Source organism: Enoplosus armatus, chromosome 8, assembly GCF_043641665.1.
Source record: "Enoplosus armatus isolate fEnoArm2 chromosome 8, fEnoArm2.hap1, whole genome shotgun sequence".
Lineage (NCBI taxonomy): Eukaryota > Metazoa > Chordata > Actinopteri > Centrarchiformes > Enoplosidae > Enoplosus > Enoplosus armatus.
In genome coordinates this window covers 2459069-2486155 of record NC_092187.1, presented here as the reverse complement: position 1 = coordinate 2486155, position 27087 = coordinate 2459069, and the positions used below count along the sequence as shown (strand labels likewise).

General features: G+C 43.9%; 3 protein-coding genes across 3 annotated transcripts; 2 read left to right on the top strand and 1 right to left on the bottom strand.

The window, feature by feature from the left end:
- The first annotated feature begins 215 nt into the window (after positions 1-215).
- Positions 216-2405, top strand: micos10 (mitochondrial contact site and cristae organizing system subunit 10). The gene is made up of 4 exons (XM_070910868.1): positions 216-326; positions 1474-1521; positions 1937-2043; positions 2184-2405. The coding sequence occupies exons 1-4, from the start codon at positions 263-265 to the stop codon at positions 2187-2189; spliced, it is 225 nt and encodes a 74-aa protein (XP_070766969.1). The 5' UTR covers positions 216-262; the 3' UTR covers positions 2190-2405.
- A 2000-nt stretch (positions 2406-4405) lies between these two features.
- htr6 (5-hydroxytryptamine (serotonin) receptor 6) lies at positions 4406-9873 on the top strand. The gene is made up of 3 exons (XM_070911156.1): positions 4406-5323; positions 7369-7503; positions 9517-9873. Exons 1-3 carry the CDS (start codon positions 4406-4408, stop codon positions 9871-9873), a joined length of 1410 nt encoding a protein of 469 aa, XP_070767257.1.
- A 162-nt stretch (positions 9874-10035) lies between these two features.
- On the bottom strand, positions 10036-19292 carry tmco4 (transmembrane and coiled-coil domains 4). The gene is made up of 14 exons (XM_070910551.1): positions 19250-19292; positions 18415-18565; positions 17765-17939; positions 17177-17204; positions 16945-17074; positions 16447-16544; positions 16102-16245; positions 15812-15931; positions 14163-14327; positions 13817-13953; positions 13499-13583; positions 13169-13286; positions 12859-12976; positions 10036-11288 (listed from the first exon to the last, which is right to left on the bottom strand). Exons 1-14 carry the CDS (start codon positions 19290-19292, stop codon positions 10776-10778), a joined length of 2025 nt encoding a protein of 674 aa, XP_070766652.1. The 3' UTR covers positions 10036-10775.
- Between the last annotated feature and the right edge of the window lie 7795 nt (positions 19293-27087).

Sequence of the window (27087 nt, the reverse complement as noted above, 5' to 3'; positions counted from 1 at the left end):
GTTCAAGTGAACAGCCGTAAACGAGCTTTCGTCAGTTTCGGTGGGGGTTTTTTTCCACATATACTGTGCTGTCTATGATATTGACAACATAGAGCCGATAAGGTAACATTTTAAACTCTGGCGGCCTAAAACCATCTGCACTTGGTCACTTGGTCACTTGGTCTACGTTCAAATCTCAACGACTGTACATTTCCAACAGGACTTGAAAGCCGCACCGGAGCTGCATTTGACACTTCTAGCCTGACACAAGCTAACGTTCAGCATGTCTGAGAAGGAGCTGGGGAAAAAGTGGGACCGATGTCTTGCTGACAGTGCCATTAAACTCGGTAAATATCCCAATGTCTTCTGCGTTTAACGACATTGTAATGTCCCCGAATAAGGGTGAAACAAGCAGCAGTTTTTATTGCAGCCTACAGCTGTCATTGACTGGGCGATAGGCTAACTAGCTAGCAATAAAGGGCTTGTAAAGGACATTTGAATGACTTGTTTATTCTGACGGGTAGAATTATACTGGGACAGTTATGCAGTTTCATTAAATAATACAACCCTCGGTACTTTTTCCCTAACCTTACTCATCAATATTTGTGTTTCCCTTAGATTCTGTTGTTGGAAATAACGTCATTCAAAAAAATGGCAACGTAAATTGGACGCGTTCTTTCTTATCGATATGTAGTCTACGCCTTTGCTAAGACGTTAATCAAGATGTCTTACGTGACAGTGTCCCCCACTCCCGAATTCGGCATACATATAAAACACCAGCAAACATTTTAATATCATGTAAATCCTCCATGGTCTCGGCTTCCATCTCCACACTTTTCCAGAACGAATATAATGTAGCTTAGCTTGATAGAAATGGCGGCAGGGAGCCGGGTAAAGTTAGTTTATTTATTCGAATAAGGTATTGCTTGGTGAATCACTTGCATTCTAGACTAGTGGATCCTGTAATATCGCTAGAAAAAAAAGAAAGAAAGTCTTAAGCCATGTACGCACTTCTAATAAGCAAAGCACCATTAAATTGTCAGATATTTGAATGGAGTTTGGTCCGATGTCATTGACACAGCATCAGCTATTGGAGTGAGTCACTTGGCCCACTTTGTTTTAATAAGGAGGCTGTGTATAAAGACTGCTGGTGTTCTTTGAAACAGTGGGAGGAAATGATACCACATCATTAGCCAGTTTCACCCTGCTGTATGAATGAGAGTACAGTATGAAGTTGAAATGTAGACATTTTTGAAATTTTCACTGCAAAGCAACAAAGCAACAAAGCTTGAGCAGGGCTACATGAAAACAGTACATACTAGAAATGCACATACATTTGAGACAGTATGAGACAGCATACGCGCACAATAAATAAATAAAGATGAAGCAATAGATGTGTAAATTAAGCAGTCAATTAAAGTTACATTGCCATCCATGTCATGCTACAGCTGTGTTTATCCCCCCCCCCCCTCTCTCTCTCTCTTTTTTTTCCAGGTACTGGGCTGGGGTTAGGAATCGTGTTTTCTGTTCTGTTCTTCAAACGTAAGTCGTTCCGATGGATTGCTGCCGTATTGCATCTTGACCCCCTTTCGCTTAGCTCAGAGGTCCTTGACAAGGGGAGCAGAGCTCGGAGTGATGTTCTGTAGCCTACTGAATGCTTTGTGTCAATCAACAGTCTTGTCTAACTGAACACATTATTCAATGTGAATAAATGTGAAGTGCTTTTGTTGTGAGAAGAACATTAACAACAACCATCCTCCAAAGCATGTGAATATTAAAAGTTAAGTACAGGGGGCGCCCTTTGCTGCATGTCTCTCTCTCTCTCTCTCCTGTCTTCTTTAAATCTTTAAAAGTTCAATACGTTAAAGAAAAACAGACATGGAGTGTGAAAAGGATGTATGTTTTCTATGTGAAGTGCTTCTCTGCGTAAGAGATAAAATACCTGTTTTATTTGTAGGGCACACCTGGCCAATTTCATTCGGCTCAGGAACGGGACTTGGCATGGCATATGCCAACTGTCAGAATGACCTGAGGTCACACTATTTGCAGCACAGAAGCGAAAAGGTTTGTCTGTGCAATAAAAACACACGTGGGCCGTAAAAAACAGCTTACACAAATGATTCCTCTAACTCAGAATAGCAACCCTGTGTCATTGTTGATGGAAATCAAGACTCACGTAACCGATTGCCATTTTCCTTTAACAGGAGTAATAGCTGCAAGTCATCGAGGGACTGTCGTCTATATTTTTTTTGAATTTGTTCTTTTTTGTTTTGTTTTGTTTTGTCTGTGGGAGAGTCACCGTTTGCACTGTTCTACAGTTAGATGCCCGTCTCCCTGTTGAACAATCCATCCCTAGTATGACTCTGTATCATTTGTATGTGCCTGATCAGGACAGTCTGTGTTTATTTAATAAAACAATCATAACAACAAAACTGATGCCCTGCTGATTCATTTTTCCTCAAATGCTTTACAATGAATGAAAACCTAACCTGACCTAAAACCGAGTAACGTAATGAATTATATAAACTAGATTATACTTCACACACTCCAAGGAGTCAAGTGTTAATGCAGCTTTGAAAAAGGTGGGTTTTCAGTTTATTTCTGAATGCGTGTGGGAGTGATTTTGTGAAATGTGTGGCGGAGGAAGGTGGGGGCAGCAATGCAAACGCTGTCCCATAAGGCGGTGGGCTTGGTGTGGGTGAGAGGGGGGTCACAAGGTTGGCAGCAGCTGATCTGATGTGGCAGATGACAGGGGCGGAGTGATGGAGGAGATTAGTCAGTTTTGAGGGGGCATGAAAATTGAGAGCCTTTGCATATTATGTTTAGTATTTGACAAGGCTGTTGAAACGCTGGCGTGCACAGCACTTCACCCTGCGAATGCTTTTGTTTTATGTTATTCAGCATTCAAGTGCTCCTTTCTCATGTATTATTGAGTCACACTGAAAGCAATTAGGCTTTTTGACAGTGACAACAGAAAAAAAAAGACCGCTTCGCAAAATGTATGTGAGGTAAAAAAAAAAAAAAAAATTACAAATTGCAAAATAATTGATTGCATAAACATTCACGCCTTTCACTCTGGTGCATCATGACTGGTGCAGCCAATCGCTTCTTCAGAAGTCACTTGAGGTGTACGGAGTAAAAGCGAGCTTGAGGTGAAATACCCCTGTATCTGTATCATTAGGCCAAAAAAGGATTAAACAAATTCCAAACAAATCTGGGACAAGGTTATTGAATTGGGGAGGATACGAGAACATTTCAAATGCTGTAGAGCACAAAAGCTGAATTACATCCAGCGTGGTTCAGTCTTTTAAACCAGTAAAACGTGAAACGAGTTATTTTGATTGACAGATTGGACCGTGCTCTCAAAAAAGGAAAAGAAAAAACAGGAAAGATGACCCTCTCCATGTCTATAAATTGTACACATCCTTTGTACCCTTTTTCAAATAGACCTTACTTTGAAGAAAAAGCAGTTGCATCAAATCTTTATAATGCCTTACAACAAAAAAAAAAAAGCTATAACAGCCTCAGTAGTTTGAAAACACCATGACCAAACATGGAAAAAAAAGACCACCCACACCATGGTGTAGAATTAGCATTTCTTGGCTGTGATTGTGCATGGTTATGCATTAACAGCTCAATGCTTTGACACGCTCCTTCTCAGAAGCTGTGCGCTCCGGCTGGGAGGCGCGCTGGAGTGGCCGACACAGGGATTAACGGGAGCGAGGGATATAAAGGCAGCGTTACAAGGACCCAGGTACCTGTAGAGCACTTATGGACAGAGCCTGGCTTACAAATGACTGCCGCACAGTTTTGTGTTGGTCTCTGCTCCCCTACGCTGTTTCCCAGAATGAAAGAGATGCGTGAAAGGCGGCGGAGCTCCAGCTCTAAGGACTTTCGGAAGCTGTGCAATTCCTCTTCTGTGAGGTGAGGTGCGATTCTGAGAATTGGTCCTTGTTGTCTTTATCTTCAGCAGAGCCTAGTCGAGCTCGTCTCCCTGTGTGCCCTCCTACCAGTGACTGTCATCATTGTGACATGCTGCTTCGAAACCCTCTGTCAGCCATCGAATGGCTCATTCTGGCTCTTAGCCGTGGATGAGGCAGGGACGTGCTGGCCAGGATGGAGAGATGAGTGAAACTGTGTGTTGGTGATTTTGATCACTGTACTGGTGGCAGTGGACGTAAGCCCACTGGACACCTGGATGTATTCCTGCCAAAGGGAGGTGGAGATATTTACCCATGGAGAACGGTCCGGTTAGCCTGGACAGGGAGAGGGTTGGATGGCTTCCCAACACAAGACCTCAGTGGCTTCTTTTTATCCAACAGTGTCCCTAAAGTGAGAGCTTCGGCTGGTTAAAGTCTAGAACATTTAGTCGCGCCTGAAGAGGGACCTTCAGGAGCCGGTTCGTCGGTTGTTGCCAACCAGCACCATGGCTGACTCCCACTTGTCTGGTTCCGTAGGAAGCTACAACAGCAGCTCCGCCGCCACCACCAGCGCTTGGAACATCACTGGCAGCGGCCCGTGGTTGTTGGCCTTCATGCTGACTGTCATCATCCTCATGACAGTCTGTGGCAACATGCTGCTTATTGCTTTGGTGTTTGCCCATCGCTCCTTGCGTTGCACCTCGAACTGCTTCCTGGTGTCTCTGTTCCTGTCTGACCTAATGGTGGCCCTGGTGGTCATGCCCCCAGCCATGCTCAACGTGCTGTGTGGGGCCTGGGTGCTGTGGCCCGCCTTTTGCCCGATTTGGCTTTGCTTTGACGTCATGTGCTGCAGCGCGTCCATCCTCAACCTGTGTGTGATCAGCCTGGACCGCTACCTCTTCATCATCTCACCGCTGCGCTACAAGCAGAGGATGACCCCACCTCGGGCGTTGCTCCTTGTAGGAGCAGCTTGGGGGTTGGCGGCGTTGGCCTCCTTCCTGCCCATTGAGATGAAATGGCACAGCTTAGGCCACGGGAGTGGACACTCAGCGGTTCCCGGGGTCAGCGGTAGCAACAGCAGCTCTTACTCTGACACACTGTACCCAGCATCCTACTTCCAGCTGTCACCATCAGGAGGCCTTTCCTTCCAGTGCCGCCTGCGGGTCACCCTGCCCTTTGCCCTGGTGGCGTCTGTACTCACGTTCTTTTTGCCCTCCAGCGCCATTTGTTTCACCTACTGTCGGATCCTTCTGGCAGCACGGAGGCAGGCGAAGAGGGTCGCAGCGCTGAGCCACCCGCCGCACCCACATCCCTCTCTCGGGGAGCCTTCCAGACCTCCTTCACCCGGGGTTGTAGCAGGGCAAGCTCAGCAGGACGGAGACGACTGCACTCACCAGGAGCCTCCTGTGTCACAAAATGTACCGGTAAGGAACTTTAGGGCTCTCAGACCAAGACATAATTATTATTAAAAACAATTTCTATGTGAAATCCAGACCGAAATGCCTAAAATGAAGCAGCGGCGCTAAAATAATCGACTGGCCTTTCAGTAGAGCAGACTGCAATGAGAGTAGGAGTTGAAAAGGTTGATTCTGAGTGGTGAAAGCAGCGCAAAGATATTAACCAAATTACAGCAAGCTTGTCGTATCCTTGACATTTTTAAGGTTTTACATAATACTTTTCACACCTGCATCTCAATCCCTAAAAATGCCATTTATACTGTTGAAATCCACTCCTAAGTTTAATAGTAGTGCAGCAATTATAAACCTGGAGATGTTATTTTTTATTATTATAGGCCACCGTGTGCTTTAAATTCTTTTTACTGTTTTACTTTTAGTTCTGAGTTTAGACCCACTTGACTGTCCTGCTGTTCTCTATCGCAAAAGTACCTCTTTTTTTTTTGCCTAGTTTGGAAGTATATCTGAAAGTATGACTGAGACATTTTTGTCCACCAAAAACCTCATAGGAAATTTGGAGATCAAGTGCATGCACCATTCAATCGTGCAGGTGTGAAAGTGTACTGTTGGGGCTCTGCAGCAGGATGGGCCTGTCTCAACGAAGAGGACCAGCGTGGAGTTTTTACAGCTTTTTTAAATGAGGATATTGAATAACAAAGAAGTGGAGATGTTAAAGACTGATGCTGAAATGAATGTGGACGTCACTGAACATGAGCCTATGGAGAGCAGCGGTAGTACGTAACCAAGTTACATTTACTACAATTTGTACATGTACAAATTTGAGGTACTTGTACTTTACTTGAGTATTTCCATTTTACGCTACTTTATACGTCTAAAATATTTTACTTTTTACTCCACTACATTTGTCTTGACAGCTTATACTTACTGGTTTGTTTGCAGAATACATTTTTTTCAAGTAAAAAACATGTATCTCCAAATTTGGTGATGTTGTATTTGATTTTTTTTCTGATAAACCGAAGGATTAAGTGTTCCTTTGTGAGTTGAGAAAATTCTCATACTTCATAAGCTAAATAAACTATTAAGAATAACAACAGCCTGGGATTAGCTGGAAAGTGCATTATCACAAAGCTGAAAACAGGAATTATATTTATTATAGTAATTATTAGCTCAACCATAAACATCTAGAGCAGTGAGATGAACATACACATTAATGCAGCAGTAGTATTAATCCAGAAACATCAGTATCTGAATACTTCCTCCGGCACGAGTGCAAGGATATAAACCAATGAGAGGAATGCTGCACAAATGCGTGCTCGTGTGGTTTACTGGCTGCCTGCAAGGACAGGGAGACAGACATTCTTTTACTTTTGGTGTATTTTAAACTTGGTTCATCGTTATCAGGCTGTCAAATAAAAAAAAAACAGAAGACAGACAAATAACGGGAGGCAGCTAGTATACGATGTAGAGCTGAGGAACGTTTTCGCTCTTCAGCCATTTTAACCCACGAATGGATAAAAAAAGTAAAAAATAATAAAAACCCAGCAGAGACTCAGTGAAAGGGAGGCGTGAAACCTGCCTGAGAGAAGAGTACAGCCAGTGCGTCAGATGTGTTACCCCCGTTTGCAAGGATCACAGCCACGTAGTCTGTCACATTTTCCTGCAGTAAAACCACACACACTCTCACACTCACACACACTCTCACACACACACACACACACACACACACCAGAACAGTCCGTTCTATATGAATTCTAAAAAAATTCAGCAAAGAAAAATCGAATAATTTACAAACCCTTAAAACATAGTGTTTTAAGTGGAGAGTTCAAACTTTTTTATGGCTGCACTATTCTATCCAATGGAACTAGTCCCCCCAAATTAAATCTGACATATTTGGTATCTTTGGGAATTTCATGACCTCCACTGAAATAAATATTAAAGTCGGTTAAATTCGTAACGACTGGCTCGCCCGTCGATGACGTTTAAGGGACGTTCAAAAGATGGAACTACTTTACGTTTATATTCTATATATTTCTATTGTTCTCTCCTGCCCACAGCCGTCGGTGAACAGTGAGCGTCGCCTGGCTCACAGGCAGGGTCGGAGGGCACTGAAGGCCAGCCTGACGCTGGGAGTCCTCCTGGGACTCTTCTTCAGCGCTTGGCTACCCTTCTTCATCACCAACATGGCACAGGTCAGTAGAGGGACCAGGGCGCTGACTCCACCACAGAAATGTAGTCAATGAAAAATACACAAAATACAGCTAACACGACATATTAGCGTCCATCTGATACCATCTAGTCTGTGGTTGCTTTTGGAAGCAGCTCTCCTCTTCTATGTATCTCAGTGACTCAGAGGTTGTTTGAGTTTTTTTTTTTTTCAGTTTTTCTCACAAATGTACATGTGCACCACAGCGGTGTGAAATAAATGCGAAAGAAAGAAAGAAAGAAGAAAGAAAAGGGAAAAAAAAAAACACAAAAACACTTGGATACCGGTCTATTTTTGTATTGGCCAGCCTTGGCGTCACAGCCTTGCCAAGCTACCCAACAAGGAAATAGATTGGCATTTCAGCTTCGTGGGGCTGACTCATTCCAAAAGCCAGCAAACAACACGGCAGAGCACCATTTATAATTGGTATTCTTTTTGAGTTGTTGATTTTCATTTGATTAGAACGAGCACTCGCGCTCATTACTCAGCCAACGAACATTGGAAGCCATGACCCCCCCCCCCGTAGAGAGTAAATGAATGTCAAAAAAACAGCTTAATCTAAATTGGTAATGACACTTGTCCTGTTTTTCAAGCTTTCAATGATCCAGTCATTTTGATTTCCCATCTGTGCCCTCTCGCTTCTCCCCTGCACAACATCGAGCACAGAGACTTGACTGTGTCTGCGCTCTCCTTCCTTTTCACACTCAATGTGGCGTGTGAAACGCACCCCTCCTTCCCGTCCCATTCCCACCGCCTCCCTGTCTTCATCTTGATAGTATTGGAAGCTCTCCTCTAACAGCTGTCTCCTCCTTCACTGTCCTTCTCCGAGCCTAGTGGTTATGTTCGAGATCAGCGTTTTCACGTGCAAGTGGATTTGCACGTTCCATTAAGGGAAAATGAAGATGTTCCGTAAGAAAAAGAGGGAGTGTGCAGCCTGTGTGATTAAGTGAGAAAGAAAATCTGTCTTCTTCTTTTTCTGATGATCACACGACTCAGCTATTTCAAATACATCGGGCAACAGATAAAGATTATATTAGGTTATTGCTAAAGGCTTAAAAAGAAGGCTGTCTTGTAGTGGTCTCAGCAGTTTCTACACCACTTCTCAGAAGGGGAGACAAGGCTGGGCTTGGGGTGGGCAAAGAAATATCAGCATTTACTATTTACACCCATTCGCTGATGAATCCAAGTTTGAGATTCATGGCAGCAACAGAAGGGGCGTACGTAAGGTGACGGACAGGAGAGAGAGTGATACCGCAGTGTATCAAACCAACAGTGAAACATGGGGGCGGGAATATTCAAGTCTACTGTGGGAGTTGGAAGCAGCTCCACCCTCTGGTTTGCACCTTTGTGGAGAGGGATTCATGCTGCAGCAGGATAATGACCCCAAACACACCAAGGAGTCCGGACTGTCATGGACTTTCCTCCACAGTCACACCTGACCTCAACCCCATTGAACATTTATGGGGGCACTTGAAGACTCAAGAAAGCCAAGCATTCTGTGTCATCACAAGGCGCCCTTTGGAACATTGTCAGATCATGCTGGGTTAACGTGGGTCGTGATCAGGGTTTGCACAAACTTGTAGAGTCCATGCCAGCTACATGAACCAGCTCCAAATAACTACATTAATAGATAAATAGACGATCTGCTTTTCTTAATCTATTTAACTCTCTCTCACACTGTAAATTAAAGGCGCCTTGTGGAGTTTTCTGTGATATTTACACGAGATATTTATCCTCGAGGTCAAACAATCGTGTTGAACGCATTTTCTTCCTCATAAAACATTTGCAAAGCAGATTGCATTGTTTACATGTATTTTTCTCAGCAGAAGCAGCAGAACAGTGTAAAACCACCGCTCCACAGCGCTACCATGGCTCCTTAGGGTGCCTTTAAGATTATATTTCTCTGCATTTATTTCTCTAATGAATTGTTTTTCCCCATTTTTTACCATAAATGAACTGATGCCTTCCTGCCTGCAATACCTTTCATGTCTTCATTCAGGCAGTGTGTGAGTGCGTCCCCCTCGCGCTCTTCGACGCCATCACCTGGCTGGGCTACTGCAACAGCACAATGAACCCCATCATCTACCCGCTGTTCATGAGGGACTTCAAGCGAGCGCTGGGGAGGCTCTTGCCCTGCTGTTCCTCCCGGTCAACCAGAAGACCCTCACCAGCGCTCTCCCTCTCCCTCCGCAACTCAGGAGAGCCCAACGTCGCCAGCGAGCCCCCCTCCCCGCTGGCCTCCGACCCCACCCACCCCCCTGCCACCGCCACCGATGCCGTCAACCTGCTGGAGGCCGAGCACGCTGGCATCGAGTTGCCTCTGCTTCTGCCCAATCAGGTCGACACACTGGATTGAACAGCAGCGACAGAAATGGAGTCAGCTAGTGTGTTCAGTCAGGGTTTAAAAGTGATTCAAGACACTGAGACTCATAACAATTCACTATTTACTCACCGTGAGTTCAGAGGTTTAGGCCTAAGAGAAATTTAAAAAGAAAAAAAAGAAAAAGACACATTTAAAATGAATTCTTTATAGTCACAGAAAAATGTCAATGGACACAAATTCAATAAGCTCCGATAAGCCCTGTTCTATCTCGAATTGTGTGTTTCTTTGCAATTATGAAATACTGTTGTAAGAATCTCTTACAGACGCATTACCAAAAGAAAGGGTTTTGGGTTGTTTTTTTGTTTTTTTTTTACAATGTAACTCAACTCTATGTAAACTCTACAGCACGCAGCCCTTCACATTGGTATGGGTGGAACAGAGAAAAGGAAGGCCTTGAAGAAGACACACTCACTGAATTAGCCGCTGGCCTTATGGAAATCAAATGACTGTGATAATATCCATAGCAACCAAGCCAACCGATGAATATGAGAAGCGCACGAGGGACGGAGACGTCACCTATTTTGTAGCATCCTCTAAAACCTGAACAACACAAGTAATATTTACAGTGTGTTCGGGGGAATAAATTATGACACTATTTACAGTTTGTAAAAAAAAAAAAAAATCAGCTTCATTTACAAAATCCTAAATTGTTATTAAATGAATACATTCGTGTAAAAACCCCATTTAGGGGTTAAACAAAGCAGTTGATTCAGGGGCACTGACTCTTCATCAGCCATCTCTGGCATGTCAGCGTGTTGAGAATGGAATGAATATTTTCTCCAACAAAGCTTTGATGCGGGAGAAAAAAAAAAAAAAAAAAAAACTTGAGAAGACAAGATTTTACAGGGGAAGCAGCTGGTCCTGTAACATGCTCTTTACAAGTTTGGCCGCCTTTGTTTGTGTGTGTGCTCTGTGGTCCAGTGTGTATCATCCCAGCTCCATGATGCGCGTTCGCTGTCAGGGTCAGCCCCCACTGCACCGTCACACACGGTCGGAGCAGGCGCTGTGTCGTCACTCGTGGCATTCTCCTCAGGGGGAAGTGGTACGTTGTCCCTGACTCCGATTTGACGCTCCGATTCCGTATCGTTCAGTGAGTCCAGCAGGTCTGAAATATCAGGGATATCCCAGCCGTCGTCCATCCCGTCTGTCCCTGCCACCTGTTTCACGTCTCCACTGTCTTCTGTGCAGGTCTCAGCCTCCTCGGCTTGGCTTTGTGTCTCAGTCACCTGTTGCTCATTGGGGATTTGATCAGGGACGTCCACGGCTGCCTTTGTAATTGTCCCAGGCTGAGGAAGAGCAAAGAAGGCTCCTGGGACTTCTTTGGTGGGAAGTCCTACTGCCACCAAGATGGTGTCCATCTGTCGCATGTAGTCCAAGTGACCTTTCACCTGGGAGGCAGAAACATGGTTTTACTGTCTCTGAATAAAAAAAGGACACATCTTTCTTTGTAAATGACAGCGTAGAATTGAAATAACTTTTTTGTATAGCAGATTTTCCTCCCGTTACATGACTACATATACAGTGTGCGGTGCTTCAGGCATGTCAAGTATCTTTTTACTGTTCTTTTCTAAATGTTCAGTTGAGTGAAATGTGAAACCTGATGCTTTACCTGGTTCAGCAAAACAACTTGCCATGATAAGTACTACGTGTTAAGTTTCTTGTGGAATCATGTTGATTTACGGGGTGGCAGAGAGGCATTGCTGCGAACTGAAACAGACCAGCAGGGGCCTTATTTTTAATTTTATCGAAAACGATACAACTGTCTCTTTTCAAGTGCTAATTAAATTGTGTATTTCGTAATATTGCATCGCAAACATTTGATCTCATAACGTTTTATTTGCAGTTATTAGAAACCGTTTTTTTGTATTAATTACTAAAAATAACAATTTCTTTCAAAAACCTCCAGCCTGGTTTTCGTTTAAAGCTGCACTAATTCACATTTTCTCCAATAGGTCGCAGTGTGTAACGTGAACGGGGTCGTTCATAGCGATGATCCCACAATGAATCATCGCCAGGCTCTGCAGTTCCATCTCAGCTACTTCCAGCTCAGTGTTTTGGTTTTATGGGCCACAACTTTGCCGTTTTGTTCTATCACACCGCTCTCATTGACCTTGTTACCAAACGGCAGGCAGAGACAGTTAGAGACGAGCTGATGAACTAAGTGAAGCATTTAGCAGCTATGTACAGCTTGTTCTACTGCCCCCAAGTTGCCCCAAAAAATATCAATTAATACTTAATGAGGGACGCAGTAAGCAGTCAATAATAAGTCAATGAGACAAAACATAACTGACTGGGAACATCTGCAAGTTTATTTAAGTTTAGCTTATTTACTCTGGCAGATACATCTGCCCCCCACTTTCGGAACAACCTAGATGGCTGCCGCTGATGTGGAACGTTCTGAATCTGCCATCGCATCAGCATTAAACGACCTGGACGGTAGTCCGCGCTACGTACAAAGTGTTGGCTTCTAAATCATGTCATGCCAAATGTCTGTGTATTATGTTGAACGAGAGGCCACAAGAATTGGATGTTGGAACTAGCTACCTAGCCTAGCAGCCTACTGCTACGTCCCACGTTTGCTGCGATTGGCCAGAGCTTCCAGAGGCGTTTTGGTCTGCGCCTGCTGATAACGCCCCTTTATAACCAACATGAATATGGCAGCTGCACACAATGTACAGCTTACGTTGTCAGTAGTGTCATGCAGGATCGTGTCAGCTGCGTCTCCCCTCTCATCAATCAGTCAACGACCCCTTATATCATTTCACAAACTCTGACGTAGCAAAACAAATCACATTATTATGCTTGAGAAGCGTCAATCTGAGGCGACTGCTGCACGTGGCCTTTCTTGAAAGACGAAAACCTTGAGACATTAAACAAACTTTAGCTCGCATGTACTTGGAAAAACTATTCATGCAGGAAACTTGAATGAGCCTAATTCAAATATAAGCTCTGACTCACCACAGAGGAAAGATCCACATTGATTATACGGCGATCCTGGACGTTGATTGGCTGTAGCCCAGCAACAGACAGTTGTGCAGCTGAACTTCGGTACAAGAACCCCAGGAGCCAGTCCCCTCTGAGAGATGGAGAGTTTGGAAAGTCATTTATTTATTTTATTACTTCTATCACAAACCCTGCCGTCGTGACAGTAGTTTCAGAATCCACTGCAGTCAAAACATTGGATCCTGAATATACAATGACTCTATATAAAGGCTGCTATAGAGCAACCTCAAGCATTCACTTGCAGGATAGAGCTCTTTTAGATTACCTGCAGTAGCCGTTCACGATTTTTCCAGCCACTACCTTGGTCATCCTCTCCCAGGCCTTTTCAGAGCCGTCCACAGGGGCCCCCAAGAGGACTACATCCTCCACTACTCCCTCACTACCTGAAGAATCACAACAACGCAGGACTCGTTTGTCAGAACAATGTGAAACAAATATGGAAAAATGAGAAACTGAATTAGATCAATCACGGTTTGATTATAGAAGGTATAACAATCAAACTGAGTTTTGGTAGACAGTCAGTAGGAAATTGAGACGTGAATCCAATTCCAATGCATAATCAAAATATGGCTCATCCACAGAAAGCTGTTCATACCTTGGTCATTGGCAAGCTCCTGTAGACAGTAATAGATAACTCTGGCCCCAAGACTGAAACCTATGAGACTGACAGGCCGCTTTCCCTTCAAATACAGAAAGAAAGACGAGAGAGAAAGAAGAGATGCACAATTCTTGAGTAGCTTTCATCCTCCTAGTGTTTACTGACCACAGGCAACTTATTCTCTCTGAGCTCATTGTAACACTTCACGTTAATAAATATAACAGATCATTTAAAGTTTTGTTCTAACATCCTAGGAGTACAATCAAAGCGAAGGGGAACTAACGCAGTTAATAATGTGGACCCAAAATACGATACCTGCTGTCTGCTTCTCAAAACCTGTGCCAGGTGTTTCCCCACCTCAGCTGAGCGGTTCAGACAAACACACCAGGGGTTGTCAATGACGCTGGCTGCTGCCAGCAAAGACGCGGGCCACGTCAGAGCCGCCACGATGCCTGGCCACAGCGCCATGGTGGAAAAGAGGGTGCCAAGCGAGGGTCAATACAACAAAAGGACAATGGCTAGATAACATAGTCTACGTTAACAGTGGCATTGACTTTTTACCTCCCATATCACACATATCACACGCAAGCACAAACACTCCCGTTTCTAAACACAGATGCACTGAATGGACCAAGTGCTTCCTGCAGGACCGTCCTCCTACCTGAGAGCACTGTGTACTTGAGCGCTTCCTGGGCCACTATGCTGACTAGCCCATCCAACAGCGAGGCCATGGCCGAGCCCAGGTCCCTGAGGAAACGTGACTCCCACACCAGGCAGTACTGCTCCCCGCACTCGCCCAGGCTGCACCACGGGGCCTGGAACGAACCTGGAAGAGAGCAGTTGTGTTTTTATGCAAGGAGACGAAGCAGCACTTGTAAGTGAAGTGTTTTTTAGCCACTGTAAGAGAAGGGGGTACTGAGCTTGTTACTGAGTGTATTTTTTTCGTGGGGGAAGAGAGCTGCATCGTTTTATGCAAGTGGCTTGTTTGCATAATCTCAGGTGGACACTCTACTGGTATAGCTTTAGAACATTATGTGTTATATGTTATTGTGTGTTATGCGTTACCACATCAATTTGTGGGATTGCTGTTTCCCAGCAGCAAAATGTCCAGCTCATTGAGGACATGATGGGAATTACTAAGTATTATTATTATTATTATTATTATTATTATTATATTGTTATATTTAGTTTGTATCTTCCACATCTTCCACAGGTTTTCCAAATAAAAGCCATCAGAGGGTAACCCGGCTTACTGGGGGGCACCGGAGTAGACTGGATTTTCAAACTAAAAGCCAAAAAGGTAACAGCAGCTACATGAGCACTGATCTCAAAGACTTTTTTTTTTTTAGACCTCCGCTGATAGTTTACCCTTATTCCAACTAAGACACTTAAATGACACCTCAACTAATAACATTATAAAGAGTACGGTCTAGGCCTGCTCTATATGTAAAGTGTCATGAGATGACATTTGGCGCTATATAAATAAAACTGAATTGAATTGAACTCCTTCTACACGCTCATTCAAGTCCTTACACTATAACTCTCACTTCAACACCTTTCATTGCTTACGCTAAAGCTTGCTCCTCTTTATGCCTTTCCTGCTATTCCAATTCTTCATACTCCTTCAGCTGCTCCTTCATCCAAAGTTAACCCAGCAATGCAGTTTCGCTCAGGTCAGCGTCAGCTTTTCAGCAGCCGGCAATCCCACCTCAATTTCTTCTTCTGGTTTCTGTTTCGTGTAATGGACCTAGCTGAGCCCCAAAACCTAACACTGAACCTGACAAGAACACGCAGAGAAAGCATTTAAAAAAAAAAAAGATCACAGCAAATGTGTTAAGATGGCTATGTTTATTTATCTATGTTTTTTTTTTCCCTCGTGCACGGATACGATGGCCCTGGCACTGACCCTCCTCTCAAAACTGGTAAAAAAAAAAAAAAAAAAAACTGAACAGGATTGTAATATATTCAGTGCTCTCTAAACTGAACTATGCAGGCTTAACTGTCACGGTAAAGACAGCTATTGGAAGATATCACATGTCCAGTGTAGTTGTATGGTTATGTTCAGCCATGATATCTAACACCTCTGAATGCAAAAGATTGTGACATAAACAGACCAGCAGTCCTATCTGGTTATTTTATCCATGAACATTTTCTCAATTCATTTTTACAGAAAATGTACTATACCATGATGTATATTGATACTGCAATATAAAATGACACATACCATGCCAGGGGATTTATCCATATCGCCCACACCTCATCAGTAGAAACTGTGAGTGGTTGTAGTGAGACAGTATAAGCCATACTTACTGTATTTACCACTGCAGAGCCAACCTGTCACGGCAATGGTCAGGTGAAGATGCTTCCCGGAGTTGAGTGGCAGGAATTCAAATTCCTCTATCGCCCCAACACACTTATTCATCTTATAGCCTGGAGAGCCAACGTATGGAAATGAAAAATCAAGTAGAGGATGAGAAAAGCTATCGATATCACAACTAGGGAACACCACAAAAACACGTGTGTTTATTGCATATTGAGTCAAAATACCAAAGACGATAACTTCTTTCTGCACACAATCATGTGTCGTCCAACGCTCTCACCAGTCAATCCAGCTCCCGCTGCTCCAAACAGGGAGGCCATGATTGCGATGCCAGTGGCTGAGCCCAGAGCAGCAGCCCCTCCAGCCCCGAGCACAGCACCGGCCCCTGCTGCCACCAGTGGGGCTGCCAGCCCACCTGTCACACCTGGCAAAGGCGCAAGAGTGCAGAACAAAGCAGGTCAGTGCCGATATCTGTAAGGTGAAGGCTTTTAGGGAAAAGTCAAGTCTAAAGAAGAATAATCAGTTGATTTGCTTATCAACTGAAGTCTACGTGTCCACATAAGGTACTAGATGCTTCAAATGTCAATTTCAGGTTTTCAAAAGCAGTTGAGGCAGGAATAATCACCGATCACAGTTCCTCCGCCCACGGTGGCTAGTCCAATCAGGAGGTAGCGTCGTAACTTTCGCCCCCTTTCTCTCCTCAGCCGCCGGGAGGACTCCTCCCTAACAGAAGCAGAGTCAGACAGATCACCCGTGTTGCTTGAAATACCGATTGGCTCTAAAAATAAAAATGCCGGATGACTTTTGCATTTAAGATGGCATCTTGAAAACAAGACGCTGCTTGTTTATGCCACACAACTATCTTCACGCTATCATTTTGGATACAAGTGTGTGAGTGCCATGCACAGTGTCTGTGTTGTTTAAACAGTGTGACACACACAAGATTTGGCAAATAAGAAAAGACTGAACATATTGTCATTTAGTTTTTTTTTAATTGACTGAGGTTGAAGGTTTTTTAACACCTCTTGCAACTAAATGAACTTTTCTATTATCAGTAGTGTAAAAGGCTCAGTCAGATTCATCTATCATCCATCCTTCCATCCTACTATCAGCCATAACTTACTCGCTCTCCTCTCCTCCTTCCCTCAGCCTCTCTCCCAGCGTCTCCTCGAACTCCTCCAGCCGCTGTGGGAAGACTCGTAGCAGACAGCTGACGTGACGGACGAGAACCCTCGCTCTGGCATCATACCGGCCTGAGTGCGGGACGGAATCACGGACGTTATGAAGTAACAGGCTTATATGAATTTACGCCGACTTAAAAGTCGACGGGCGTTTATTCATCGAAGGATTCTTACCGTCTTTGACAGAAAAAGACACCAGATCCTGTCATGAAAAGTGAAAGCTGGTTATAACTGGTGTGTTTGTAGAAATACAGACACAAATTTAGTACAAAACGATTGAATTGCTGTTCAACAACAAAAAAGATGAATTGTTATGTTAGCATGATCAGTTGTTTACACAAAATATACTTTTTATTCAATAACACTTAATAATAATAATAATAATAATATTTAATAAAATGAAATCATGTATGACTGAGTTGATTATGATACGCATTCTATGTAGATATTTATAATCAATACATTGCATATATCTTTGACTCAGTACTAAATTAAGATAAAGGAATAAAGGATAAAAGTCAGAAACATAAGAAAACAAACAGGAGCGACTGTAACAGGCTGCATGCACAGTCGGCGCATGCACACTCAATGCTCACTTCTGTAGTTATTTCAATTACAAATTTGTACTTAATATGTTTTTCTATTGCGTTAAATTACAGTGCAACAACCCATTTGCTATCATCTTTGTATTCTGCGTTTTCTTTGCTGTTGCAACAATCCAATTTTCCACAGGGTGCGCGTTGGAAATGCAGTGACAAAGACCTGTACGATGGGGGTGGCCCCAGCAGCCAGCAGTGGTTCGGCCTGTAAGGTGGAGAGGAAGGTGTCGGAGCCCTCGAAGCCCAGGCCTGACAGGAAAGCCCCCATAACCGGCATCACCGACTCATCCAGGTCCAGCCAGCGGACCAAGCCCCGCAGGTACTGCTCCCTGAACACACTGAGAGACAACACAGCTGCTCATCCCCTCAAGTCAAACGACCGTTCAGTGAAAGCATTATTATTCAGTTCAGTTAAAAAGCTGTTAATCCAAAAGTGAAAGAAGAAAGTGGTGTCCGAGACTTCTTAAAGCCTGTAAGGATCCCACTCATGCCCACTTAAATTTGACCCATGGCGGATGACCACATGCACGCACTGCATGTGCAAGTCCAAATTTGATTTTGCCATTATGGGGAGCCATATAGGTCAATTTATCTAGAAGCCATATGTAACGAAAACCTAATCAAATCAAAGGTGCATTCAGGGCCAGCATCCCCTCCGTATGGTGCGTTTGTTGACTGTAGCTGCGATAGGTCATCCCACTGACCAAATACTCACACCTTGGTCGATCATCAGCCACTTATCCGCTGAAAAAAACACTTCAGGTGGAATGACGCAGAATGTCATGGTGACATTCTCCTTCATGGCTCTGTTACCTGTTTTCGGGTCCAGTGAACAGCTGGCCCAGAGACACACCACACAGCGCGGCATAAGCAAACCGGCCCTGTTCAGTCAGCTGTCTGCTGAGGATTTCCGCTGGGCTTTGGTCACTTGGGGCCTCCTGTGTTGCTCCTGCACCCCCCGGGTCTAAGGTGACAAAGCTTAATCATTAACTACCGTAAGGTAGCAGTTTGACTCAGACACATCATAGAATAAAACAAATACAAGTGACATATTACCACATAGTAACGACTTCGGGGGGGGGTTATACGGACTATTTCAAAGGCTGTTTGGTGGATCACCTACACGCCGAATTTACCCCCAGAGGACCCCAGTGATTGATATGAGGTCTTATGTCACATTGCACAAGATTTGTTACCTGCCCATGTGACCTGTGAGAAATGGTGAGTGGAGTTCAGTGTGACGTTTCGCTCCACTCTCGCAAACAGCGAAACTAGGTTAACTATGGAGTCTAACTTTGTGCTTCTCGCCATGTCTCTGGTGAACTGACCTAAATTCAACACACAAGAGGCCGCTGAAATGTGTGTGACCCTCATGATGGTTCAACGTCCCCTTTAGCTACAACTTAATAACTTAATAACAAAGCCAGTGTGACTCAAACTTGTGTATTTCAACAACATACAACACTTAGCGCTAGCTGGTCCGAACAGCTGGCTGATAGTGGCTGTGCGGCTTCCAGCAGGTTAACTAGCTAACGGTTCGGTCGCAACTTTTCAGAACGTCGTCAATTTAATTACTTAATTAATTAATTAATTGTTAAGTGACGTTACTACTGCGCTGGGGGAAGTAATACAAACTTTTAAGTGGTACCTGGAGCAAAATTGGTGTCCGCACTGTGCTTATTTTCCTCCATAGCAGATGTCTCAAGTCCGTAGACTGAACTTTTGTTGCCTTCAGGGTCTTCCTCCCGAGCTCTGAAATCTGACAATTACACGTTGATACGACATTGAGACGTTCAGGTTCACTTGCTTCATTCGCTGGATGATAAATATTCCCCCAAAATCACCAATGCAACAAAAACATTTCTTGTGGCTGTTTTAATGTTAGATATCAACCCGCACAGAGCTACTGTGTGCTGGACCGATACAATGAAGGGAAGAAAAGTGCATTAGAAACAAGTTTAGTTATATGATTCATTTACTTTTGGGAAAGCTGCTGTATATATCGCCGTTACCACCAAACAATAGTGCAGCTTTAAAACGCAGTTTCCTATGTAACGACCAAACGTTTTTATAACCACGTTTTATAACGCGACGTTTTGGAGACATTCACACGGTTGTTCAGAATTAAATCTCAATATTTTCGACTGTATCTGAAGGCATCACTTGTTTGCAACTTTTGAATGACGTCACTATCCACGTACCGTTAACACAGAGCAGGGGTCTATTCACGACTGAAACGTTTTGGAAAGTTTTTGTTTGAGAAATTGATATTAAGTCGATGAATTACACATCTTTAAGCAAGACCTTATGTGCTACTGGAGGCTAAAGCAAAGAGCAGCTGCTGGTTTCACTGATTAGCTGTACTTCATACAGAGAAGAGGAAATAAGCAGTGAAATCCCCTGCAAGATCCAAAATCAGAGGTAGAGGTAGTATAACTACTGGCCAGTAGGTGTGAGTGTAACATTTATTTTCTGCCATTCTGACTGCACAGCCCTGATCACAGCAATTATTATTGTTGGTCACTTCAATTAAGTGGATGGTTACTGTTTTCATAATGTGGATTATTCTGAAATGTGGCATTTGTTTGCCTTCTGTTGGTTATATGACTGTCTGTCACCAGAAAAAAAAAATGCCTTTTCTCAGATCCGTGGCGGTACATGAGCCTGAGGATGGTTGCTTGCCAACCACTCAAGGGAAACAGCTTCACTCAAGGACATGGTCATGGAAGCGCACTGGAATCATTTGATTAGACGTCGCCCATGGCTAAGAATGCAACAGAAAACGCCATTGTTCAATGGTGTATGGTTAATAGATGGATTTTTTAAAAGTGAAAAAGGGGTCACAACCGTAAAGAGAGAGGAGCAAGAGACACTTACAATAGACCGAGGCCACTGCATTTGGAATGAGTGGGATTTAATGGAATTTTGTGGATTCTCTTTTATGTGCGAGGGGAGACATGAGCTATGAGTCATATAGTACCATACCCAACTAGAGAGTATATTATAATGTAGTATAGTATAGTTTACTATAATATAGCATAGTATAGTTATTACAGTACAGAACAGTATGTGAATTATAGTATAGTAGGCTATGTGTAGGTGGTACTATGGTATAGTAAGTATAGAACAGTATGTGTAGCATGATAAAATACAGTGTAGTGTTATACAGTATAACATATATACAAGAAGAGTGAAACATGTATAGTATATTACAGTATAGTAAAGTACAGTACAGTATGTGTAGTATAGTATAGTAAAGTAGAGTATAGTGTATTAAAGTATAGTACAATATGTATAGTGCAGTTTAGTAAAATAGTGCAGAAAAATGAAATACAGCGAAAACTAAAAATAATTGATCATCAGTGACGGTATCTATCCGAGAGTGAGGGTTAAGTGCATTTTTAGCATATTGAGTGCTTGTCAAGGAGGCATTGTGCTCCAACCTCCATGTGGCTATCATGTTCTTTCTTGCCAAAACGCTTTATTTTCTTACACAGTACACACCACCTTTTCATATACTCTCTCTGGCCACCGCTCTGTTGATCTTTGACTTTCCCGTTGGTATTTTTCCTCTCCCACTCCCTTCCCATCTGCTTCATCAGCCATCTCATCTCCCTTCATGGTTCCCAGTGACAGAGGAGAGCAAGGCCAGTAGTGGAAAGTGCGTAAGGGCGGATTAAGCTTCCACCAGGTCTTCGTGTGGAGGAACTGTTAGTACTGTGTGGGTACTTTGTCAAAATAATATCCTGGCCTTGTCACAGAGGAATCTCCAACCCTACGTGTGCTGTATTTGTCTGTCTCTGAAAGGCATCCTGTTTATACAGCCTACCGAACAGTCTCGAGTGTATCATAAACAAGACTTTATATGCAGCAAAGCCACAGCTTGATTGCAAATGACGCAAATAGTGGAATCTTTTTCTTTTGCGTAGCATGAATATGAATAATCATTTCTACATTAAACACAGCAGGTACAACATATACAACTAACTATTGATGAAAGGCAGATAAGAGGCATTGTGAGAGAATAACTGTTAAACTCATATAAGTTCTCCTTTCAAAGACTTGACCTGTTCAGCTTGCCTAGACTTGTAATCAGGGAAAAATAAAAGCCCTAAGTCTGACTTTGAAAACCTTGAGTAATCAAAAACAGCGAGAATAAAAGATAATATGACGTGAACTCCTGCTGTACCTCGCATAACATTCAGGCTATTTGTACACCTGTGCTCAACATCCCTGGTAAACAGTGCTCACGTTTCTGCTGTTATCAGTGCATTGCCTTTAGTTAGTGTTTCTATGGTGGCATTAAAATAACATTGACATGTATTATTATTATTATCATTACACTTGACCAGTATTTTACTTTGCTAAATATTGTGTGGGCTGCAACACTGTGAAAATAATTCTATCCGCCAAACTTGTGGTTGAGGCTACAATAAAGAATTGATCAGTTTTATTAACAATTTTAGCGATCAATTAATAATTTCAGTCCTTTCTCATGTTAAACATTCACTGGTTCCAGCTTCTCAAATATGAGAATTTGATGCTTTTGTTTGTGTTAAAGTAAGCTGAATATCTTTTGGGTTTTGGACCGTTGTTTGGTTTAAACAAGCATTTTGAAGATGTGGCTTTTGGTCTGGGAAATCGTATTGGGCTTTTTTTGTAGACTCAATGATTAGTTGATTAGTTCGCAGATCAATCGATAATGAAAATAACCGTAGGTCCCTACTTGTGTTTGTCCTAAACGTCTTTGCAAATGCTTAAATCCCTTGCCATGCAAGTATTATTTTAAATTTAAAGCCATCACGTGTAGATTTGAAAAAAAATCCGCATTAGCGTCTACTTGCGTCCTTCCAGACATTTAATTGCTTCTCGTCATCTAGCCTTAAGAGATGAAGGATGGATCTGAAAACTGGAATATTTTGAAATCCTTAGACTGCTCCCATGATTGTTTTCTTCTGTTTCGGTGACGTACTGTGACAATCAAAAATGTTTCACTCGTTCATTTCACTGCAAAAACACACGTTGCCTACAGACATGTAGTGGTGAGGCTGTATTTTGGCACAGTGGTGCTTTGAGCTAAATGCTAACCTGCTTACGCTTCGTAGGTATAATGTTTACCATGTTCACCATCTTAGTTTAGTGTGTTAGCATTATAATATTTGCTTATTATAATATATATTATAATATATTTATAATATATGATATTTGGTCATAAACCAAAGTATTGGACACTGGGATGAAAAGTCAGGGGATCAGTAAAGTTATCACAGTTCATCCTGAGGGGGACTTGAATGCATGCGCCATATTCCACGGCAATTTATCCAGTTAACATTTGCTGAGATGTTTCAGTCTGGACCAAAGCGGTGGACCAGCCGACAGACTGGCATCATCCATCCCTGCAGCTAGGCCGCCAGCTCGGGCTGGTGAAAAGAAACTAGGGTTGGAGGTTGTTAAACAAGTAGCGTGAAGCTTTGACGCTTTGCAGGTATACATTACTGCCTCACAGTCATGGTGCCGTTTTCAACCGCAGAAGCTTCAGCAAACTTTCCACAAGAAGACAAACTCTTCAACCTAACCGGCAGCCTCCTCGTCTCACACGTCACCCATCGATCTCCCTCGGGGCTGAAACCCCTCTTCCCTCATGTACTTGAGCCGTCAGACAACCTGCCAGTGTGTATGTGTGTATGCGTGTGTGCTCAGTCTTACAATGGATTACTCATTCGAAAGCAGGCAGGCAGACAGGCAGAGCTCATGCCAGACAAGTTCAAACACAACACCCCCCCCCCCTCCTCCCCCCTTCTCCCCCATACCATATCTCGAACAGACAATGTCAGGTTTCTTCTCCTTTCTGTCACCTTGACACTCGACAGGAGGAGGTGAGTGAAACCGAGACAGAGTGGACTGTGACCTGCGGGGCGTGTTGTGTGTGCGTACGGTAAAAAAAAAAAAGAAAGAGCCGGAGGTGGGAAAGAGATAACAAAGGGAGGCTGAAACTCTGAGCGTGTGCAGAATGCGCCTGGAAGTGAAAGGCGCAGACTTAAGTGGGGAGGCAGCGGACGTGAATGACAGGTGATTGTGTTAATAGGCAGGGATGGGCCGGACAGCCGGGTTGTCATCCGTCTGTCATTAAAGGACGGTGGGATGTTCATCACACCTGGTGAGGTGTTTGAGTAAAAGTTTGCTCCTCGGGAGTCTCAACCTCTCCGTTTATCCCGGCCCGATGCGTCTGCAGCACACATATCAAGACTGGGGATTTGACCAGGTGGGGAGATTGTAGCTTTTGAACAATATCTGAGCCTTTGTGTGTACGAGCAGATACAAGAGAGGGGGTGGTTTGCCACACTGATGGCTTTGATAGGTTGCCAGGTCCTCCCCCCTGACTCAACCTGCCCTAACAGATTCCACTGTGGATGCACTTGTAATTACACCACATGCCTGCTTCTTTAAACCTTAAGACATACCAAAAAAGTGACTTCAGCCACCTTCTCTCTGTGTGTGTGTGTGTGTGTGTGTGTGTGTGTGTGTGTGTGTGTGTGTGTGTGTACGTATCGGCCGGCGCGTGAGTATTTGCTGTGTATGCATGCATGCGCGTGCACCTCTGTCGGCGTACATGCGAGGGCTTGTGTGCGTGCTTGTGTCTGTGTGTTTGTATAGCTTGCAGGAGTGTTACTAAGGGTGGGAGGCAGCTGGGACTGCCGGGGAGGGAGTGTGCCGGGTTTGAGGAGCAATAAGAGGGCGAGGTATCACAAAGGGAGGAGAGAATGGAGAATCCAGCTGCTATCCACTGAGGCCAAAACACTTTGGAGAACCAGCTGAAAGGAAGAGAAAAAACTGATCGGCCTGCTATATTAAAAACAGAGAGTGGGTGATCAGAGAAAGAATGGAAAGAAAACAAAGGATGAGTGGAAATGCGACTTGAGAACTTGAGGCAGGAAAGAATTTATTAGAGTCCTTGCGATGTGAATACAAACGCACTCCAGCACGGCACTGGATTGTGGTTGCCCGTGTGTGTGTGTGTGTGAGAAACGCCTGTTACATCCAGCCAACTGTAGCCTACCATCCTCCTTCCCACAGGCTGCACTCATGCAGCCAGTGCTGGGAGAACTCTGACATGGATGAGTCACCACCACTGACCTTTCTCATGTGGTTTCTGAATAAGTGGGACTTTTAGTATTTCTCCGTTTATTGCGAGCATTAGAGATTCTTTCAGCATTTTGTGCTTTTGGATGGAAGTCATTTCACACAGTACAAGAGAGCACTTGGGGGCACCCTGAGGATGTGAATGGAATTTCCCTTTTATATTGCTGAACTATAGTCAACAAAGCAGACTTCTTAGTTCTCAGACATTTTGGAAACAACAACCAGTAGAGCCTTTCCAGAGGACTTCAGTCTCACTAGGGGTAAAGTTTCTCGCATGCCGCTGGAGTCAAACCCTACTGCGATGTTAAAATGACCCATGAAATGTTCCTCTTTCAGTGAGCTTCCTCGTGAATCACGGGATTCATTGCCTCGGGCGACAGATTTGAACCTGCACTATCAGCTGCCATCTTTCAAAGGTTATCCAACGTCCCCCCCCCCGATCAGTTTGTGCTCACACTGAGCCCAAAAGATAAATACATTTATCCTCTATTGATAAATGATGTCCTGCCAAACCTCAGCAACAATAAGACCATTATCTGAGCGGACCTCTAAAGGGGAGCCGAGCCAGCTACAGAGAGAGAGAGAACGTCCTCCACCGACCCAACTTGGCAGAACCAGAGTCAGCTTGTGACATTTTACTGTGGAAACTTGCAGTGGGTGTTGGCCTCACCAGTGTGGAGACTCGCTGACTGTCGATGATTGCAAAACAGATGTGTCTAACTAGCGAGATGGATCTAGGCTGCGTACCCGGTTTCACTCCGAGACAGTGAGCAGACACGGGCGCTTCTGTCCAAATTTAAATACACACTCTGATTTATTCAGTGAAAATGTGGTCCTGCCTTGAACTGGATGGTTTGCTTGTGTTTAACGTAACTTGTCATATTTGTTTAGGAAAAGCTTGATTGAGCATTTCTCAGGATGCAGTTAGGTCTTGAGTTCCAGGAACACAGGGAGATAGCAACAGTTTCGTTCAGAGGCAGCATCTTACCGAACCTTTTGTGTCTCCAGACCAGAGTTACTCAACTATACACTTCCTGCCAGGTTTTTAATAGAAAACAAAATGTTCCACCAGTTAAAAAGCTCAGGAAATGCCTTTATAGTCGCAGTTTAAAAGACAAGACCCAGTGTGGAGATACACAGGATGCTGATCAGAGGAGGCAGGAAGGTGCCGCTGACGCAGGACCGGAGGTGTCAGTGTTTCTCAGGAAAGCAGTGGGCACTTGGAAGCATTTCTGGTCTTCTGCACATCCCGGCGATGGGAAGCCCCTGTCTTTATTTTTAGTTTAATGACTTTTGTTTATGTGTACAGTCACGCTGGACAGGCAAAGAGCGTCCTTGGCTCTGCGTTTGAGCTGCTTGCCCGAAAGGTCCAAATGTAAATTCAGCTAAATATTTGATCTGGTGTTTCACTCTCATCCTTGGATTTATCTCCCTTTAACGTCACCCTCAAACCCGCATCCCCCCTTGTTCCCTCTCCTTAATCTGTGTTTTCATCTAGCCTCTCCTTCTTCGTCTTCTTCACTTTTTGCGATGCAGTTTCATTCGTATCACTGACAGAGAGGCGACATTTCTGCTTTTATTCCTCAAATCTGCACAGAAACACTTTGCGTTTGCCATAAACCAAACCTCGAATACCATAGCCTGGCAGAAAGGAGGAAAACACTGGCAAATATAGATCCGTGGAATTCACTTCACCGCTGACAGTGGCATTCCGATACGTAGCCAAACCCTCAGCAGCCAAAGTTTTAATGGGTAATTACAAGTAGGCTGCTATTATGGGCCGAAGTTACAAGAGGCTGCATACGAGGCTGTAACTCTGCTGGTTAAAGAGCGTTTCAGGCTTCAACCCCCTCCCAAAGGATCTGCTGTTTTTCTCTGTTTCCATGTTATCACACCCTCAATGTTGTGATGAACAGAATGTCGTAAACTCTTCCTTTGCCTCGATGACATCTCACTGTTTTCGCCTCTCCTCCCGTTCCTCCTACTCCCTCTGCTGCCGCCTTGCCCAGAGCTAAAAGGTCAAGTTTGCAGTGCTGTTGCGACTTTTTTCCCCCTCTGAAAGGACTTTTAGTTGTCATCTCAACAGGACTACGATGGTATGTGAAAATGAGCAGAAACAGATCGCCGCTCAGGTTGCGTAATCTGACATACTGATTGAGGCGGTGGAGACAGGGTGCTGACATGACGCTGTGTTGGGTGGAAACAGCTGGCGATGTCTGTGGATTTCAACGCAATGTCTGTCGCGAGCTGCAACTCGTGTGCTGCATGTGATCCGTCATTACACAAACTCACGCAATGCTTGACATGATGAAATACACGCAGAAACGCTCATGCAAAGAACATACA

Bases quoted from the DNA above. Each gene is read 5' to 3' on its own strand.
- micos10 (XM_070910868.1), top strand. From the start codon at position 263: ATGTCTGAGAAGGAGCTGGGGAAAAAGTGGGACCGATGTCTTGCTGAC. The intron at 327-1,473 runs GTAAATATCCCA...TTTTTTTTCCAG, and splicing joins TGACAGTGCCATTAAACTCG to GTACTGGGCTGGGGTTAGGA. The intron at 1,522-1,936 runs GTAAGTCGTTCC...TTTTATTTGTAG, and splicing joins TTCTGTTCTGTTCTTCAAAC to GGCACACCTGGCCAATTTCA.
- htr6 (XM_070911156.1), top strand. From the start codon at position 4,406: ATGGCTGACTCCCACTTGTCTGGTTCCGTAGGAAGCTACAACAGCAGC. The intron at 5,324-7,368 runs GTAAGGAACTTT...TCCTGCCCACAG, and splicing joins CTGTGTCACAAAATGTACCG to CCGTCGGTGAACAGTGAGCG. The intron at 7,504-9,516 runs GTCAGTAGAGGG...GTCTTCATTCAG, and splicing joins TCATCACCAACATGGCACAG to GCAGTGTGTGAGTGCGTCCC.
- tmco4 (XM_070910551.1), bottom strand. From the start codon at position 19,292: ATGGAGGAAAATAAGCACAGTGCGGACACCAATTTTGCTCCAG. The intron at 15,932-16,101 runs GTGAGAGCGTTG...TTGGCTCTCCAG, and splicing joins AGCGGGAGCTGGATTGACTG to GCTATAAGATGAATAAGTGT. The intron at 13,954-14,162 runs GTAGGAGGACGG...CGCTGTGGCCAG, and splicing joins CAAGTACACAGTGCTCTCAG to GCATCGTGGCGGCTCTGACG.